Source organism: Mytilus edulis, chromosome 1, assembly GCF_963676685.1.
Source record: "Mytilus edulis chromosome 1, xbMytEdul2.2, whole genome shotgun sequence".
Classification (NCBI taxonomy): Eukaryota; Metazoa; Mollusca; class Bivalvia; order Mytilida; family Mytilidae; genus Mytilus; species Mytilus edulis.
Window position 1 is genome coordinate 104,633,031 of NC_092344.1, and position 17,655 is coordinate 104,650,685.

The following is a 17,655-nucleotide window of genomic DNA, read 5'->3' on the forward strand; positions in this document are numbered from 1 at the left end:
TTACAAGTGTAATATACCATGACCAGTCGGACGCTATGGCCTGTATTTCATCGTCAGAAGTACCATTTGCATTACAACTCTGAGTTACAAATTTCGAACGATTCTGATTGGATTCCAATGTCGAATTGTTTGCAAAGTCATGATTTTTAACGTAAGCATAAACAAATTGTGTCGTTGCTGGACTGGAAATAGACAAACCAAGGGTATAAATAACAACATAAATCATAACTTTGACACGTGTGCTTATCCATGTTGATTTCTGCCGAAGACGTTGCTCATTCAATAGCGGTTTGTGTTCCTCCATTCAAAGATTTAACTTCCACTTTTATATAACAGAAATATGCATATGATATAGTGTACAAATTTGTGTTTGCTATCATTTTTGGATAGATTATGATATATGATAGGTCAGATGAACTTACTCTTATATAACTAATCTACAGATAGTATCTACAATGTTTGCATTACTTGTCATACATTCTAAATTTGACATATTTACATGTTCCTTTACTCATATGATGATGACTTCATACAGAAACTTCTCCGGAAGAAAGCAAAGAAGTTAGCAGTATCATTTAACTTCGCTGTCCGCTATTCAGACGATAGTTATTTTCTAACTTAATAATTAAAAATTTGGTAACTTTGTTGAACGCATATATCCTATCGAACGTATGATTAAGGATACAGTATATACAGTTAAGTTTGTCTCATATTTCTATCTACATCTACAAATTGGAAAAGTTAGACAGTTGATAAAACCAGGTTTAATCCACCACTTTCTTAATAAGAAAATGCCTGAAAGTAGTTATGATTATGATAGTTGTTGTCTATTCGTTTGGTGTGTTTAAGCTTTTGATTTTGCTATTTAACTATATAGGGACTTTCCGTTTTGAATTTTCTTTGGGAGTTTAGTATCTTTGCGATTTTACTTTTTGATAAAACTTTACAACAAAAGAGATGATTTCAGCTTTAATATTGTGAACTTTCCATTTCTATGTAGCAACATTCCAGCAGCACTTGCATACGAAGTGTATATCTCCAAGTTGGAACGATATTCTAGGGCTTTTTATTTGTTATCATGGTTTCTTTTATATAGTGTTGCAGCTCATAATGAAGCTATCAAATTAAGATTTTCTATTGGTGAAGTTAAATTTAGCCACTCGTTTACGGACGTCATCACGAGTTATGGAATATCTGTTTCATAAATGAGGGATATTTTCCAATTGTCGTAACTACAATCTTGTTCCCGTTTCTCCGAATGTGAAATACAGGTTAAGACTTACCAAGAAGTTTTATTTTGCATGTGCAATACAACAGTGCCACATGCAAAGCAGGACATGCTTACGCTTCAAGCGCACATGAAGTCACCCCCAGGATGGGATTCGTGTTGTTCAGTCTTTAGTTTTCTATATTGTGTTTTAAATACTGTTGTTTGTGATTTTCGTTTTATTATTTTTTATTTTTTAGCCTTCTTCTTCTCCAGTTTATTTACCTTGCTAGTATATCATTTCTGCTCCCCTCCCCAAAAAACATTTTTTACAGAGGATGCTATAATACCAATTATTTATTCGACATTATATTTTGATTGACTGCATGCAACTGTTTGTTTGTAACATCGGGTTCCTTCTGGGAAAGATTATTTTAATGAATATATTTATACAACATATTTATTTAATAAAAAAAAGATATAGTCAAACTGCTGTATTACTTGCCTGTAAACACTGGGTTTGTGAGTTCGAACCTTTCACGTATCAGTTGCATTTAACAAATATGACTAGAATTGCCTTTCCTAGCCTTTTAATCTCACTAAGAAAGTTGCAAATCTAATCTGAGTAACAAACCCCTTTTCATAAAAAAAAATGGATTTCAAAATGTGTAAATCAAATAATTTTGAATTTGTTGGTCTTTTGAATTTTCTTATTCCGTGATTACAACAGCAACTTTGCATATGTACAACTATGCAATATCATATTGACATTTTTATTCTTCTGACATATCTAATAAAAAAATATTTTAAATTGTTAAGTTGACAAATTTTATTTTTTAATGTCTGGTCTTTCGATGTCAATCTGGGTTCGCTCTTTTGAACAAACCTTCGCACACTTTACAAATCTGAAAGAGCAAAGAGAACTACCATGTAATGTCTACTTCATAAGGTTATAATTATTACATAGCACTGGCTGAGGAAATAAAGGCAACAGTATTATACTGCAGTTCCAAAAACATCTCAATGTGGGAAAATCAGCATATGAGAAAAAAAATCAAAAGGAAGTTTTAAGCAATGTATAGTTGGATTGTCAATTCTACTTTCTTATTTACCTTTGATGCCTTTAACATAATATTTTATATTCGATATAATACATTACTGCAAGTATCTTTGTGAAATTTAACCTCGGTTGAGCTTACGCATCGAAATGAATTTAGAAAAAAATAATATATCAAATTGACAATACCGAAGGAAACTATCGTTATGCTTAACCACTCATATTGTTATACTTTTATTACAGGCACTCCATGCCAAGCTCGATTGTTCTTTTAATATTGAACTTTGAAAATATTTATTGTTATATCATGTGGTTAAACATTTCAGAAAATATTGATAAAAAACGTTTGTAACAAGGTTATTCAGCATTATTCGGTGCACGTTCGTGCAATCATTTTTGCTATACTGCTTTTTGACAAACACTACATCATATATAGTAATAAAGGTATATATGAAGACAAGGTGGCACTAAAGTCGAAGAAGCGATATCACAATGTGCAAAAGAAAACAAAAAAAAAATCAACAATTCATAAATAACGACACAAAAAGAACGATTGAGTTATGCATATCAACAGTTGTTGAAATCCGGCGCTAGGAGGTATAGCAGGTAACACTCATTGAAGTTGTGTGCTGCACCACTATTGTTTCTGTGATTAACGTTTCGAGAAAAATCCAAATAAAATATTACATTTTGAATACAAAATAAAACCATGTTCTTATATAACGTTATGTTTCTAAAACCTGACTTGAACAATAATGTTTAAGCAACTTACATCATTGCTCCACGTGTGGCACCCGTCGTGTTGCTCATCTTGGTACAAACCGAGCAAAAAGTCTTACACGGTAGGTCACATTCGTGAAAAAGGGGACGGGATTTTAGTTACAACATTAGAAACATATCCACTTACACCTGTGAACGGATATTCCCAAACGATAAACCAAATTCGGATGGCATCCGTAAAATTTACGAAGGAATGATTTCACGATTTGAAACTCTTGGTTCAAAAGCATCCATGTGACCAGCAACCCTCTATCTTGCAATTGATGATAGAAAATACAAGCCCGAGAATATCGTATGACTTGGGAGATATATACTCAGTATGCAGGCGCTGCTTGAATGTTGCTACATTGAAACTTGCCACACCTTCATCAAAACTATCGCAAAGATAAACATACCACCTCAGTCACATCAATCAATTCCTTTGAAAGCACATTAAATAAAACAACAAACGGGCCATATGTACCGAAAAGATTTAATTTTCAAACAACATTTTTATTCTTAGAAAAAAATAACAAATAAAATAAATATATGAATAAAAACATGTAAGTAAATAACGAAGAGAGCTATTTTGCCATTTATGCAATAACCTGAAAATACTACTTCTTTACAAATTGTTAAGATGGCGTATCTGAATTTTGTATTTGCGGATTGTCGATGTCTAGTTCGACTGGATCTCTTGTCGAATATGTCTTGCATGTAACAAATCTGAAATGACATAATTAAGATCGTTCAAATATTTTAACATGCATGTGTATCTAGATGCTGATAGTTCATAGTACATTCTTAGACTTGTGTATTTTGTAAATTCGCAATCTGTAGTTGTAACTTATAAAAAGGAGCCTTTATCCTAGCTATCGTTCTCAAAAACTTGTATCAAAGGTAACATTATTCATAGCACATACTATTCAAATATGTCGTTAATATAAATATATAAGTACTTGGGATATAAGCCAAAACATTTCTAGAGGTCAAACATATACTAAGGTCGACAAAAAAATATTTGTGCAAAACATGTTAAGCTCTAAAGCTCGAAAAGATGCGAATAAATATGCCTATAATGATAATCCTAAAAAAAGTAACAGTAGTATATCGCTGTTAGAAAGTCATAAATTGATTGAGAAAAAACGAATCCGGGTTACAAAACTTAAACCGAAGGAAAACAACGAAACAACAGAAACACTGAAGTGCAACAAAAAACCAAACGACAATGCAACACACACAGAAACGAACTACAAAGGTATAAGATAACAACTGCCATTTTATTTTCCTGACTTGGCACAGGAAATTTTTAGAAAAAGAAATGGTGGGTTGATGCGTTTCCCTCAGTTTTAGTTTGTAACCCGGATTTGTGTTTTTTTTTTTCGCAATCGATTTATGAGTTTCGAACAGCGGAATACTACTGTTGCCTTTATTGAACCTTGTTTTGCCAAAACCTCGCGCTTTATATTTGGTGAAAAACTCATCAGATCTTATTTTCGTATGGTTTATACCAAGCTGAATCAAATTAAAGTTTTCTACGATGAAAAAACAATAATCAAGACATACTTAAGAACATGAGACATGCACATTGACAGTGCCATTCTATTAAATCATAAGACGGATTTTTCAATTTAGGCTGATTTTTAATGTTAATCACAGTATTTTTTAAAACATCTTCGTTTATTTGGATGTCAACAAGCCACTTGGTTTTTTTTTACTTACATCATCATAACAAGAGCTATGAAAGGAAATCCTGCCATTACAAAGAACACAAATCCTTTGTGCAATGTAACTGTATGGTGATAGATGTTATTAAATAAGGTGGATCCAAAAATTGTACAAACTGTATCTAACAGATATATATTCGAAAACAGTGCACCTGAAAGTAAAAATTTAAAAGTGTATCATTATTGAATAGTGATTTCAGTTAAAACTATTGACAGTAATAAAATGTAGTAAAATTGTGGTTTGGCAGTAACAAAACCTTGATAAAGTAAGGTAGTGTAAACGTCAATAGTAAAATTGACCTATTTTTGATATAATGCTCTACAGGAGATGTAAAGTGTTTGTTTCTTTATGCTTAGTACTTTATTTGAAACATGCATTAATCCAGGTTTACTCCACCATTATCTACACGAGAAATTGTCTGTATTGAGTCAGGAATATGAGCGTTATTAATTATCCATTCTTTTGATGTGTTTGAGCTTTTGATTTTGCAAATTTGAATACGGAATTTTCTTCGGATTTCGGTATTTTGGGGATCCCCTTAATTTTTAATATCATCTTCATACAGTTTATTATAAAAAAAAAATGTAACTCTACGATAAGGTAAGGATATTTTTGGGTAACATTTAAAATTTATGATCTATTTTAAAATAATAAAATGAAAAATTTGTCTGTCGTTTTTTTATGTTAAATTTTCAATGATTTTTAATAAATTTGTTCTTATACTTTATGTTACCTTGTTTATCTTGGTGCACAGCTCTGGATAAAATGGCTTTGATCAAAGGTGTTGGTAGAATCTTAAGAATACCAACTCCCGCAGCTACAAACAAATAGAAAATAAGAAACGAGTTGATATATCAATGTTTTAAGTTTGTCAAGACTACGTGTCTCTTTTATAAGCCGTAATTAAGATAATTGGTTTTCTCTTGTAAGCCGTTATTTAAGATATGATATTTGTTTCTTCAAGACTATCAATTTAAAATTGTAGTTAGCACTGTGAAATTGTCTTTAAGGGTACTAAAATTGATTTCATTTTCTAAAGTTATAGAATCATATTCAAAACAGTGTAGCTGTGGCCATTGATTGACAACCTTAAATTATCCCATTGACTGGGGCATATTAGGTGAACGTATGTCTGTAACGACAACTGCTCACTACTCACTTGTTATAGAATTTAAACTGTGGGGTCACCAAAGGTTCTTAACGCCTTTAATATTAAAATAGTTCGAAAAATTAATCAGAAATAACTTTATGTTTTGATTTATATTATTGATATAAATCAAAACATCGTGTTATTCCGGATTAGTTTTTCTAATTTCTTTATTTAGGTGTTGAGAACCTTTTGTGACCCCACAGTTTAAGTGCCTTTAACAAGTACATAGTGAGCAGCGGTTGTTACAGACAAACGTTCACATAATCTGCCCCAGTCAATGGGATAATTTAAGGTTGTCAATCAATGGCCACAGCTACACTGTTTTGAATATGATTCTATATATAACTAAACACACATTCTTATTTGGTAATAAAAGCGTTTTGAACAGTATCATTTGAAAAATTTCAGGAGGATTTTTAAGTCGTTAAATGTTTATAAGAATGGAATATTGAATAATGATTTGCTATAATAACGATCAGTATGGTTCTATTTTGTTTCAAAATAAGATTTATAAAAAAAAAACTTCCTAGCTACATTATCATTTTACAGCAGGCAATTACTTCCCACTAGCTAAGTTCCCTTAAACTACATTTCATTACAATAGCTCGATCCAGTAACGTTAAACTATGTTGGTTGTTTGGTGGAGTATCGCCAATTATACTGACATCTTATTCACTAAGCCTTATATAGCATATAACTTACATTCATATATCATATGATCAGTCGTTGACAATCCGAATATAATGTAACTTGCCACAGAGGATAGTAAACCAAATATTACAACCAGTTCGTCTTTAATATTTTTAAAACATGTCTGCAAAATTTTTAGAATAGCTGTTCCACCTACAAACACTACAATAGAACTAACAGCACTAAACCACCCGATTTTTTCCGAAGACCAACAAAATGGTGAACTCAAAGTAAATATAGTTGTTATAGATCCCGAGGATGGCATATTATAAATAAAGAATATTAATAAATAAATTAAAATGTAACTAACACCACGGCTTATGTTTTCTACTTTTGTACACAAGGAAAATATTTGTCCTAAAAACACCGACACTTGTATTCGACTTGTCGTTTCACGATGTACTAAAGAATCGTCTAAAGTAATTGCTACTAAAATTGTAAAGAAGAAAAATATTCCACCTGAAATAGCAAAAGGATAAATAAAACCTGTGAACTCTATTAAATATCCTGTCCCTATAAAAGAAATGAAGGCTCCCAATCCTATTACCGCATCATATATCACCATGACAATAGTTCTGTCGTTTCCTTTTGATGTTGTATCTGCAAGCAGTGCACAGCTTGCTATACTGAAGGTTGAGAATGTTCCAGAAAGTCCTTCAATTGCGAATCCGACTAAAAAGTAATATAAGTTCAGTTTGAAATAAATTGTGAGTGTTTTAACTGCAAATGAAAGAGTCATTAATGATAAATTCCACAGTAAAACTGGTTTACGACCAATTCTATCTACCATAGGTCCAATGAAAATAATAAATGGAATAGCGATTCCGTACTCGGCTAGAGTAATATACCATGACCAGTCGGCCGATATCGCTTGTATCTTATCGTCGGAAGTACCATTTACATCACAAGTCTTAGATACATTTTTTGACTCACTTTTATTTGATTTCGTTGTCGAGTTATTTGTAGCGTCATGTTGTTTTACATATGCATAAATATATTGTGTTTGTGCTGAACCCGCAATTAGTAAAGCAATTGTATTGATCATCGCATATGTCATTACTTTCACACGTGTGCCTATCCATTTTGGCCTCTGTTGTTGCGGGATCTGTTGCACTTTCAGTAGAGGTTCGTTCTCATTTCCGCGGAAATCCATTGAGAAAAGCTTTCTTTTGTATATTAATATAAAACTCTCACTTTTAATAGGTAGATTATACACATATGGCCGGTCAATGAATGTTTACCTGTATCGAATATATTTTAAAATCCTATATTAAATAATTGACAGAACTGGTCAATGCATAGGTCACATTTTCGAACATATTTGGAATTAAATGTCCTACATTATGAACTTGTTATATGATCCGTACTAAAAATCAATATGGATGTTACACCTGGAATGTTAAAAGATAGTTGTGAACGGAGCCATGAATAAGTGTGTAGACTTATAATTACATGTACATATACTTATTATATACTACATGTAGAACACTGGCTTTATATTTGTAGTAGATTCCTAACAATAACTCAGACATTCGTATACCATATACTTGTAACACTAACTAGGTTATCCATTCAACACCCTCACAAAATGTCCCTCGAGGGGAAAAGATGACCGCTGACATGATACTAATAATGAAAATGAACAGGAAATTTACAATGAAAATGAACGGGAAGTTTTTGTGAGAATTGTACAAATAGACGTCCTTATTAATTAAGCTTTATAAATACATGATTACAAGCGATATCAGTACGGCAGATATATTAGGATATGTGTTACCTTTTGCTATTAAAAGCATTGGATTGGTGATCTTGGTGAACAGATTTTTGTCTGCGTTTCTGATTGCCATTGAAATATGCTAGATTTTGCAATTATGTATCTGTGTTACCTATTGCATTTTGCAATAGGGTGTGTTATCATCATATTTCAATTTATATGATATTCTATGTGAACTCACGTTAACTTATAAAGAAGTTTTTATGCGGTATCTGTTCTTGATTCCTTGATTTGTTTAAGTTCTTCGTATGGTTCCTGTGTGATACTTGCACACCTCTGCTTTTCCATATACACATGACCAAACAGCACAAACCACTGCCTAGGCTGGCATGTAAAAACGATGTTTTTAAAATTTGCTGTTACAAAATTTTTGTAATTACCAAAATTTAAGGAATGCATCTCCCTCATGTAAAGCTTTGATTCCTTGCCCGGCTTTGGCTATAATTTTGTCCTTTTTGGTTAATAGCTCTTCGTCCTTTTAATAAGCATTTGAAGTTTCAAATATTTTGACCTCGAGCATCACTGAATGACATGGATAGTTGAAATGCGCATCTGTCGCAGAAACATTGGTAACTTTTATGTTATTAAAACTTGATTCTTAAATGAATTTATACAAAAGTTTTACTGGTGTTGAAAAAATCGTACCTTTCATGTCATTACCACTTAATTACAGATACAGTTAAGTCGGCTTCATATCTTGACTTACATCTAGAAATTGACAATGAGGGTCGGTTGAAAACAAAACTTTACGACAAAAGAGATGATTTCAGCTTTCCTATTGTGAACTTTCCATTTCTAAGTAGCAACATTCCACCAGCACCTGCATACGGGGTATATATCTCCCAATTGATACGATATTCCCGTGCTTGCATTTCCTATCATGATTTTCTTGATAGAGGGTTACTGCTCACAAGGAAGCTATTAAACCAAGAGTTCCAAATGGTGAAGTTGAAATCATCCCTTCGTAAATTTTACGGACGCCATCACGAGTTGGTTGACCGTTATGGAATAACCGTTTCACAAATGATATCGGATATGTTCCTTACGTCGTAACCACAATCCCCTTCCCTTTCATGAATGTGACCTACCGAATTAGACTATTTACCGGATTTGTAATCACATAAGCAACACGACGGGTGCCACATGTGGAGCAGGATCTGCTTACCCTTCCGGAGCACCTGAGATCACCCCTAGTTTTTGGTAGGGTTGTTGTTTATTCTTTACTTTTTTTATGTTGTGTCATGTGTTCTATTGTTTTTCTGTTTGTCTTTTTCATTTTTAGCCATGGCGTTGTCAGTTTGTTTTAGATTTATGAGTTTGACTGTCCATTTGGTATCATTCGTCCCTCTTTTAATTCTTAAAAATGAATCTATTCCAAATGCTTTTCTGCTAGCCAAAACAAACATCTTCAAAAAAGGACATTTATGCTGTTTTGGAGAACGTTGATTTTGCTTAAAGGTTCAGGGTTTATATCAAACCCCTTAAACTAACAATTTTCTAGGTCGGGGTTGCGACCAAAGTTTTCCTAGAACTGTTTTGAATTGCGGTAAAATATGAGAAAAAATGACAACACACCTAATGTATAATCTTAAAAGAGTCCATAACATCGTAATTTATATTGTGAATATAATATTTTGTATTGAAACTTATAGCACATCAATATCTGTAAAATTTGTAGTTTTGACCAGATTTGTAAATTATGCAAATCTTACGGTTATTTTTACCCTTCGTAAACCTACATGTAATATTTCTTTGTTCATACTCAAAACCTATATGTGTTGATCCTTCCATATTTCTACTACTGCATGTACCATTTCTAACTAGAAGTAAGTTCTTCAGGTTAATCGTTACATTCACGATAAATTTTGTTCAAACATATAAAAAAAAAAGAAGATGTGGTATGATTTCCAATGAGAAAACTCTCCCCCACAGTCCAAACGACATAGAACAGTTCCGTTTGACGGTTTGGTGTCTTCAGTAAAAAAAACATTATTTTGGAAGCGCTAGGTATGTGTATTTTTATACTTTTTTTATTATCGGATTCAGAAATTAACTATATATTTTGCTTTCATATTTTGTTATATCAATAAAAATAAATAAATATGCCAGAAAGAATAGGTGCGCCGTGAAGTCCAATTTAAAACAAAATTAAAAACCAGCACGTATGTAAATGAAGTGACTTTATTCCACCCAGGGTCCAAATGACGATTGTACAAGGACATTGCTATGGCTTTAAAATATCTACTACATATTAAATTTACGCTTAAAATACATGACCTACTGAACTGCCCGAATTTCATATCTTAAGAGAACTCACATGACTTCGCATAATGTAACTAATAATATTGTGTTCTGCACATAAGAAAAACTATCTTATTTTCAGTTAAATTAAAACGACAAAGTAATAGTTGATGTTAATGTTTATCTTCTTCGAGCATAATTTTAATCTTAAAACAGGCCATTTCATAGATTTAAATGACCCCCTTTACCACCAGTTTACGGTGTTATTTTCAGTATTGTGGCCGCACTTTAGCTGAAGATGTACCATAAAAAACATATTTTCTTTCCTAACACTTAAAGGAGATATTCAGTTCACCAGTTGTCGCATATACGGTCTAACCACAAGAGGGGCGAAAGATACTAGAGGGACAGTCAAACTCATAGATTGAAAACAAGAATGTGTCCAAAGTACACGGATGCCCCACTCGCATTATCATTTTCCATGTTCAATGGACCGTGAAATTGGGCAAAAAATCTTTTTTGGCCTTGAAAGTAAAAAGATCAACTAATAAGGAACATGTGTACTAAGTTTCAAGTTGATTGGACTTCAGCTTCATCAAAAACTACCTTGACCAAAAACTTTAACCTGAAGTGGGACGAACGGAAGAACGGACGAACGGACGAACGGAGTCACAGACGGACGGAGGCACAGACCAGAAAACATAATACCCCTCTACTATCGTAGGTGGGGCATAATAAACTGACAACTCTGTGGCTAAAAAATAAAAAAGACAAACAAATAAATAATAGTACATAAGACACAACATAGAAGACAAAAAACAAAGCAACGCGAACCCCACCAAAAACTGGGGGTGGTCTCATGTGCTCCGGAAGGGTTAGCAGATCCTGCTCCTCAAGCTTCATGCATTTCTGAGATTCTACACATTGTGAAATATGTGTTTGCATATCTTTTTGTAATTGTTAATTCGTTGTTGTCAAGCTTGCGACGACAAACACGAAAGCAAAACATAATATGTCATTGTTTTTGTCTTTAAGATTTTTTTTATACATTGATAACTTTGTTAAAACTCCATTGCATTATACGAAAATCGGATACATGCTTCATCGTGATTGAACAACATTTTGAATTTTTCTATTCTTCATTTTCTATATTTTATTGGTAAATGGAATTTATCTATTTATTGCAATTAACAGTTAAATACGGTCTCAGAACAATTTGATTTTCAGAAATCAGTAACTTTTCCATACTTTCATGGAATTTTACAAATGATAGAACTTTCTTCATGATCAACAAACAGTTTCCAGTCAAACTGAGAGCAGCAAAAATTTTAGATAACCAACCGTTTCACGATATTAAGAAGTGTACAAAACGCATGTAGACTGACTTTTAGAATGAATTTATTTAATTTCCTGGCGGGCAACACCAATACATCATGCCCATATTGATCTCCAGTGTTGTTCACAATACATTGAGATGTTGCAAGTTTAATTGTGACGTCATGCAAGTGCAATCCGTGTTTTATTCAAATAAGGACAGGGCTTTGTTTTTTAAGACAAAACAAGAACCTTCCCGTAGTACACGGATGTCAAAGTCGCACTGTCCTTTTCTAATTGGGATAAAAATTCTTATTTGGCATTAAAACTAGAAAGATCATAAGATAGGGAACATGGGTACTAAGTTTTAAGTTGTTCGGACTTCAACTTTATTAAAAACTACCTTGAACAAAAACTTCAACCTGAAGCGGGACAGCGGACGGACGAACGAACGAAAGAACGGACACACAGACCAGAAAAAATAATGCCCCTCTACTATCGTAGGTGGGACATAAAAAGAGCGCGATATTAAAACATTTCATTTGGCACCCTATATCAATCATTTGAAAATGTTTTAATTTGATGTTCATAGATCTATGTATAATTGCTGCTATATCTGAGTAATTAGTACACCCTTTACATCGTTTTCACTAGATGGAACCTGAATATCAACCTTTTCAATCACTAATTCCTTCTGTATTGTTGTTGAATCGAAACAAGAAACAAATCTACAATAAAACAGACATGAACTACATTAATCATTGTTTTTCAACGTCCAAAAATAAATATTTAATATTTTCAGAACATAAAAAAGTTCAACAATAGAATAATTAAAGCATAGATGTCTTTTCCTGTTTAAATTGTTTTACACTAGTTATTATGGTGCCATTTATAGCTTGCTGTACGGTGTGAGCCAACTTGAAGGTTCAGTGTTGAAAGCCGTACTTTGACCTATAATTGTTCTACCGACAAAATCTCAAAGATTCATTTTTTTTTCTGAAAATTATAACATGCATTTATATATAATAACTTTATTAACGTATAATTTAATTTTAGATGTAACGCGTCTTCTGATTGGCTGACTTTATTTTGTTATGAGCCCATAGACATAATTTAGTCATGTGACCGTGACGTCATCAACGTTTTTTTTATGGTTTTCTACGGTTAAAATGGAATTAAAAATTAAATTATAAGAAATGACTGTAATATTTTTTCTGTCTATTCGAAATAACATAAAAAATGTGGTGCACACTGTTAAATAACCCGTTACGCGCGTTATTCAGTGTGCACCAAATTTTTAATGTTATTTCTTCAATGACAGAAAAAAATATTACAGTCATTCCTTAATTAATCTTCATACTTTAAATTTTCAAAATATAAAGTTACAGCGCCATTCAACTACAAAAATCTTATTTCAACACACACTTCTATCGACATAACAATGATGTGATAGTTAAAATAAATCATTTTATAATTACCCCATTAATATGAGACCGCTAACTGGAAAGCCGGCCATTATAAAAAATATGAATCCCCTGTACACGGTCAAAGTTTGTCTATATATATTATTAAATGTAGTTGATCCTGATAATACACTCAATACTTCAAACAAATACACATTGGAAAACATCACCCCTTTAATAAAAAAAAACAGCAATTAAATACATAAATTATTTTTTTTATATATGTATATTCAGTGAGTCAAATACACTCCATGACCCACAATATTTCATATATTCATTTGACATCTAATTTAATTTTCGCAAGAACTGATAGAGTCGAGTGGTCTAATGCAGTGGACACAATATATACAGGCCACTATGTCTGAGATGCATGGGTTTGAACCCCGATGAGGGAACAAGGGAAAAAAATCATTTGAGTTTGTCATTGCTCACTGCACTTTTGGTATATTTCTATTTTCAAAATTTTATGTTAACTTTTATTTAAAGTTTTGATATACATGCCTTCTGCCATTGTGGTGTATGGTCAGTCTAAGAAAGCCGAAAAACAAATGAGTTCGAATATTCTATTATGCTTCAGTTTCCGATGACAGAAAAATATGATTTGTAATATGAAGTATGAAATACTAGGTTTAATATTATAATTCAAGAAAACAATAGTTAATTAGTGCTTTGCTGATGATTGTTGACAAGAAGAAATTAAAAAAAAAAACACAATCTAATAAGTGCAAGTTCTTTGCTCAATGACTAAACTGAGATTTTCATAGGAAATAGTTGAGCCAACTTAAAAAGTATACTAGAAATCTATGAAATGTAACGCTATAATTGTGTTTTATTCCTTAGAATTTCTTTTTTAAACACAATACGGGACGGACAAATCAACGTTCTATACAACCAGGTTTAATCCACCATTTTCTACATAAGAAAATGCATGTACCAAGTCAGGAATATGACAGTTGTTATCCAAAAGACCAAAGAGAGAGATGCAGAAATTGAAGATGTCCGTGAATTTACATATCTTGGAAGTGTAACCAGTATATCAGGTGGGACAGATGAAGACATCCAATCAAGAAAAAGAAAAGCTCAACAAGCCTTTAGTATCCTAAAACCAGTCTGGAAGAGCAAAGCGCTCAGAACGAACACCAAAATCAGGATCTTCAACTCAAATGTAAAGTCTATTCTTTTTTATGGGTCAGAAACTTGGAGACTGACAAATGCATCTACAAAAACGTTACAAGTTTTCATGAACAGATGCCTAAGAAACATCATTGGAATCAAGTGGCCAAACACAATCAGCAACAAAGAACTGTGGAAAAGGACAAGACAAGAACCAATAGAAAGAACGATAACAACACGAAGATGGAAATGGATTGGACACACTCTACGTAAAAGCAACACAAATGTAACTAGGCAGGCGCTAGATTGGAATCCCCATGGCCATCGTAAAAGAGGGCGACCAAAATTAAGTCAAGTAAGTATCCATTCGTTTGATGTGTATCCATTCGTTTGATGTGTATCCATTCGTTTGATGTGTATCCATTCGTTTGATGTGTATTCATTCGTTTGGAGTGTATCCATTCGTTTGATGTGTATCCATTCGTTTGATGTGTTTCAGCTTTGATTTTGCCATTTGATTATATACTTTCCGTTTTGAATTTTCCTTGAAGTTCAGTATTTTTGTGATTTTTAAAAACTTTTTTTGAGAATAACATACCTTATTTGGTTATTTAGAGACCCATTTGATATGATAGATAACAAAAAAATAGTCTACTAGACTTAACCTAGACTTACCCTGTTTGGTTGGATTAACCTTTCGTGAGAGTGTCGCTTTTAGTAATGGAATGCACAAAACTCGAAATATTGCAGCAAACCCAGCTGTAATGGTGATAACATGAAATATTAATTAAGGTGTAAACATTGCAACTCATAAAAATATAAACTGAATTAGACACCTGTTTTAGGATTCTACAGTGCAATTTTTTTAAAAGATGAGATGGTGCATTTTTTTTTTTTTTTTTTTTTTGTCGTTGGGATAGATTCTGTTAATTGTACTTCCAAAAAAAACAATTAACTTTTACATGACAGCAATTATTGATAGGTAAAGCATACTTAGGAATGGTAATGCATGAACTTTTCACAGAAATAGTTTAGACTTACCTCCATATACCATCCAGTCGTTGTTAGAAAATCCCATTAGTATTAGATAGGCAATTGAGGACAACATGGCAAACACTATAATGATTTCATCTTTTAACCAAACACAACACGAGTGCATAATCTTCAACATTGTGGTTCCCCCAATATATTTCACAAAATCTACTCCTGCATTGTACCAACCGATATGTTCTGATGTCCAGCAAAATGGTTCGCCTAATAGGAACAACGTTAGTATAGAAGAAATAGAAGTATATGGAAATATAACCAGAAGTAGTATAAATAGATTAGCGATAAAATATCCTAACTTATTACTTACGTGTTGTCTCTTAAAACATAATGTAAAATTTTTAATTGGTAATTTGAAAACAGATGTTTTTGATTTGTCTTTCGGTGGTTTCCATGTCTCTTCCAAAGTACAAAAAATCAGAATAGGAAGAATTAAAAGCAATCCACTTGAAACCAGGTACGGATATGTAAATCCAAGCAATTGAATTAGGTATCCAGTTCCTATATTAGAACAGATTGCTCCCAATCCTAGGAGAGCATCGTATATCATCATCATTAAAGATCTATCATTACCCAGCGTAGTTGTGTCTGCAATGATTGCGTGATTAATAAGATTGAACGCAAGAGGGGTACCAGCAAGACCCTCTATCGCACTAGCAGCTACGTAATACTGCAAAGGAAATCTTCCATATACAACTATAGTCTTCAAAACAAATGATATAAAAACCATCACTGTATTATATAATAAAAGTGGCTTTCGGCCAATTCTGTCAGTCAATGGTCCGATATAGAATAAAACCGGAAATGCAACTCCATATTCCGCTAATGATATGTACCATGTCCAAGAAGATGCTTGTTCTCGAGACTCGTCTGCAGATGATGAACTTTTGTTAAAGCAATTGTTTTGATGATTGCTAGAAATGTTGTTATGAATATCAACAGAAGTGTTGTTAGATTCGAGTGCATTTTCTAGATACGAATATATATACTGAGGTTGAGTTAATCCAGCGAATTCTATAGCAAAATAATTAATCATGACAAATAACGATAATTTTGCTTTGGTGTATTCCGATTTATGCGAATTTTTCTTTTGCTGCAAAGAGCTATTATCCCTCTTTATAAGTGGAACTCTCTCGTCCATTTCGTTTGATCATCTGTTACATGTATCAAATATGTATAATCTATTTATGATAAAACCATGATTAAAGTTTGTTTGTATAATGCAATATAAAATTGACCAATTATGAATCAATGTAATTCAACAATCACCGTACGGTATACAAAAGTAGTTTATCCACATAAAAAACTCTTTGTTTTACATACAATGTATATATATATGAGTCCAAATCTATTTGGGAAAGGAAAGGCCTTCTGTCATAATAAGCATTTTTCTAAAAAAAAAACCGCTGTAAAGTATATGGTGCATAGACTAATACATATAAGAAGATGTGGTATGAGTTTAAAGAGACAACTCTCCATCCAAGTCACAATTTGTAAAAGTTTACCGTTATAGGTCAAAGTACTTTCTTCAACACGGAGTGTATGTTTTAGATTACCATAATTTCTGAATTTCGAATACACGCTTAAATCGTTCTGTTGTTAAAATATAAGCCATCTTTTCATTCTTAAACATAACACGACATTTTGAACTATTCGGATTATCATTTTTTGTTTTAAAGAAACTATATACATCGTGTTGTGAGTATAACATTTTGCCTCTGGATTGTTGATATTTTGATATACGGTGTGTACAACAATATACAGCATATCTTTGTGGGAATTATCTGTTTCATACATGTATATCATAATAGGTTAAGATAAATGATACACTAAACTGTCCCATATAAATATATAAATAGAGCTCACATGACTATTATATAACATAAAAATGTGTGTAGTGTACCCGTGTGGCACCTTTAAAGTCCACAATTCCTCTAAAGTCCATAACACCGCTAAAGTCCACAACAAAAATCTGTAAAGTTGATAAGGTACATTTAAATGTTGTGTATAAATTTTCATATTATACACATGATACAATAGTTGTAAATAAATAAATCCCACCTAGTTTTTGTATCGACAGAGGGTCTTACTGCCCAATGTGTGTGCAGGGAC

At 32.5% G+C, this 17,655-nt stretch overlaps 2 protein-coding genes across 3 annotated transcripts; both read right to left on the reverse strand.

The window, feature by feature from the left end:
- Positions 1–3,309: 3,309 nt before the first annotated feature.
- Positions 3,310–8,348, reverse strand: LOC139498948 (proton-coupled folate transporter-like). 2 transcript variants are annotated; one of them, XM_071287543.1, is made up of 4 exons: positions 6,604–8,345; positions 5,485–5,568; positions 4,746–4,902; positions 3,310–3,749 (listed from the first exon to the last, which is right to left on the reverse strand). In XM_071287543.1, the coding sequence occupies exons 1-4, from the start codon at positions 7,742–7,744 to the stop codon at positions 3,659–3,661; spliced, it is 1,473 nt and encodes a 490-aa protein (XP_071143644.1). In that variant the 5' UTR covers positions 7,745–8,345; the 3' UTR covers positions 3,310–3,658. The 2 variants fall into 2 exon arrangements, with proteins under 2 accessions (XP_071143644.1, XP_071143651.1); XM_071287550.1 differs by lacking the exon at positions 3,310–3,749 and having other exon boundaries at positions 4,742–4,902; positions 6,604–8,348.
- Positions 8,349–10,275: 1,927 nt separating this feature from the next.
- Positions 10,276–15,795, reverse strand: LOC139498971 (lysosomal proton-coupled steroid conjugate and bile acid symporter SLC46A3-like). The gene is made up of 4 exons (XM_071287570.1): positions 15,538–15,795; positions 15,172–15,255; positions 13,399–13,555; positions 10,276–12,648 (listed from the first exon to the last, which is right to left on the reverse strand). The coding sequence occupies exons 1-4, from the start codon at positions 15,665–15,667 to the stop codon at positions 12,531–12,533; spliced, it is 489 nt and encodes a 162-aa protein (XP_071143671.1). The 5' UTR covers positions 15,668–15,795; the 3' UTR covers positions 10,276–12,530.
- Between the last annotated feature and the right edge of the window lie 1,860 nt (positions 15,796–17,655).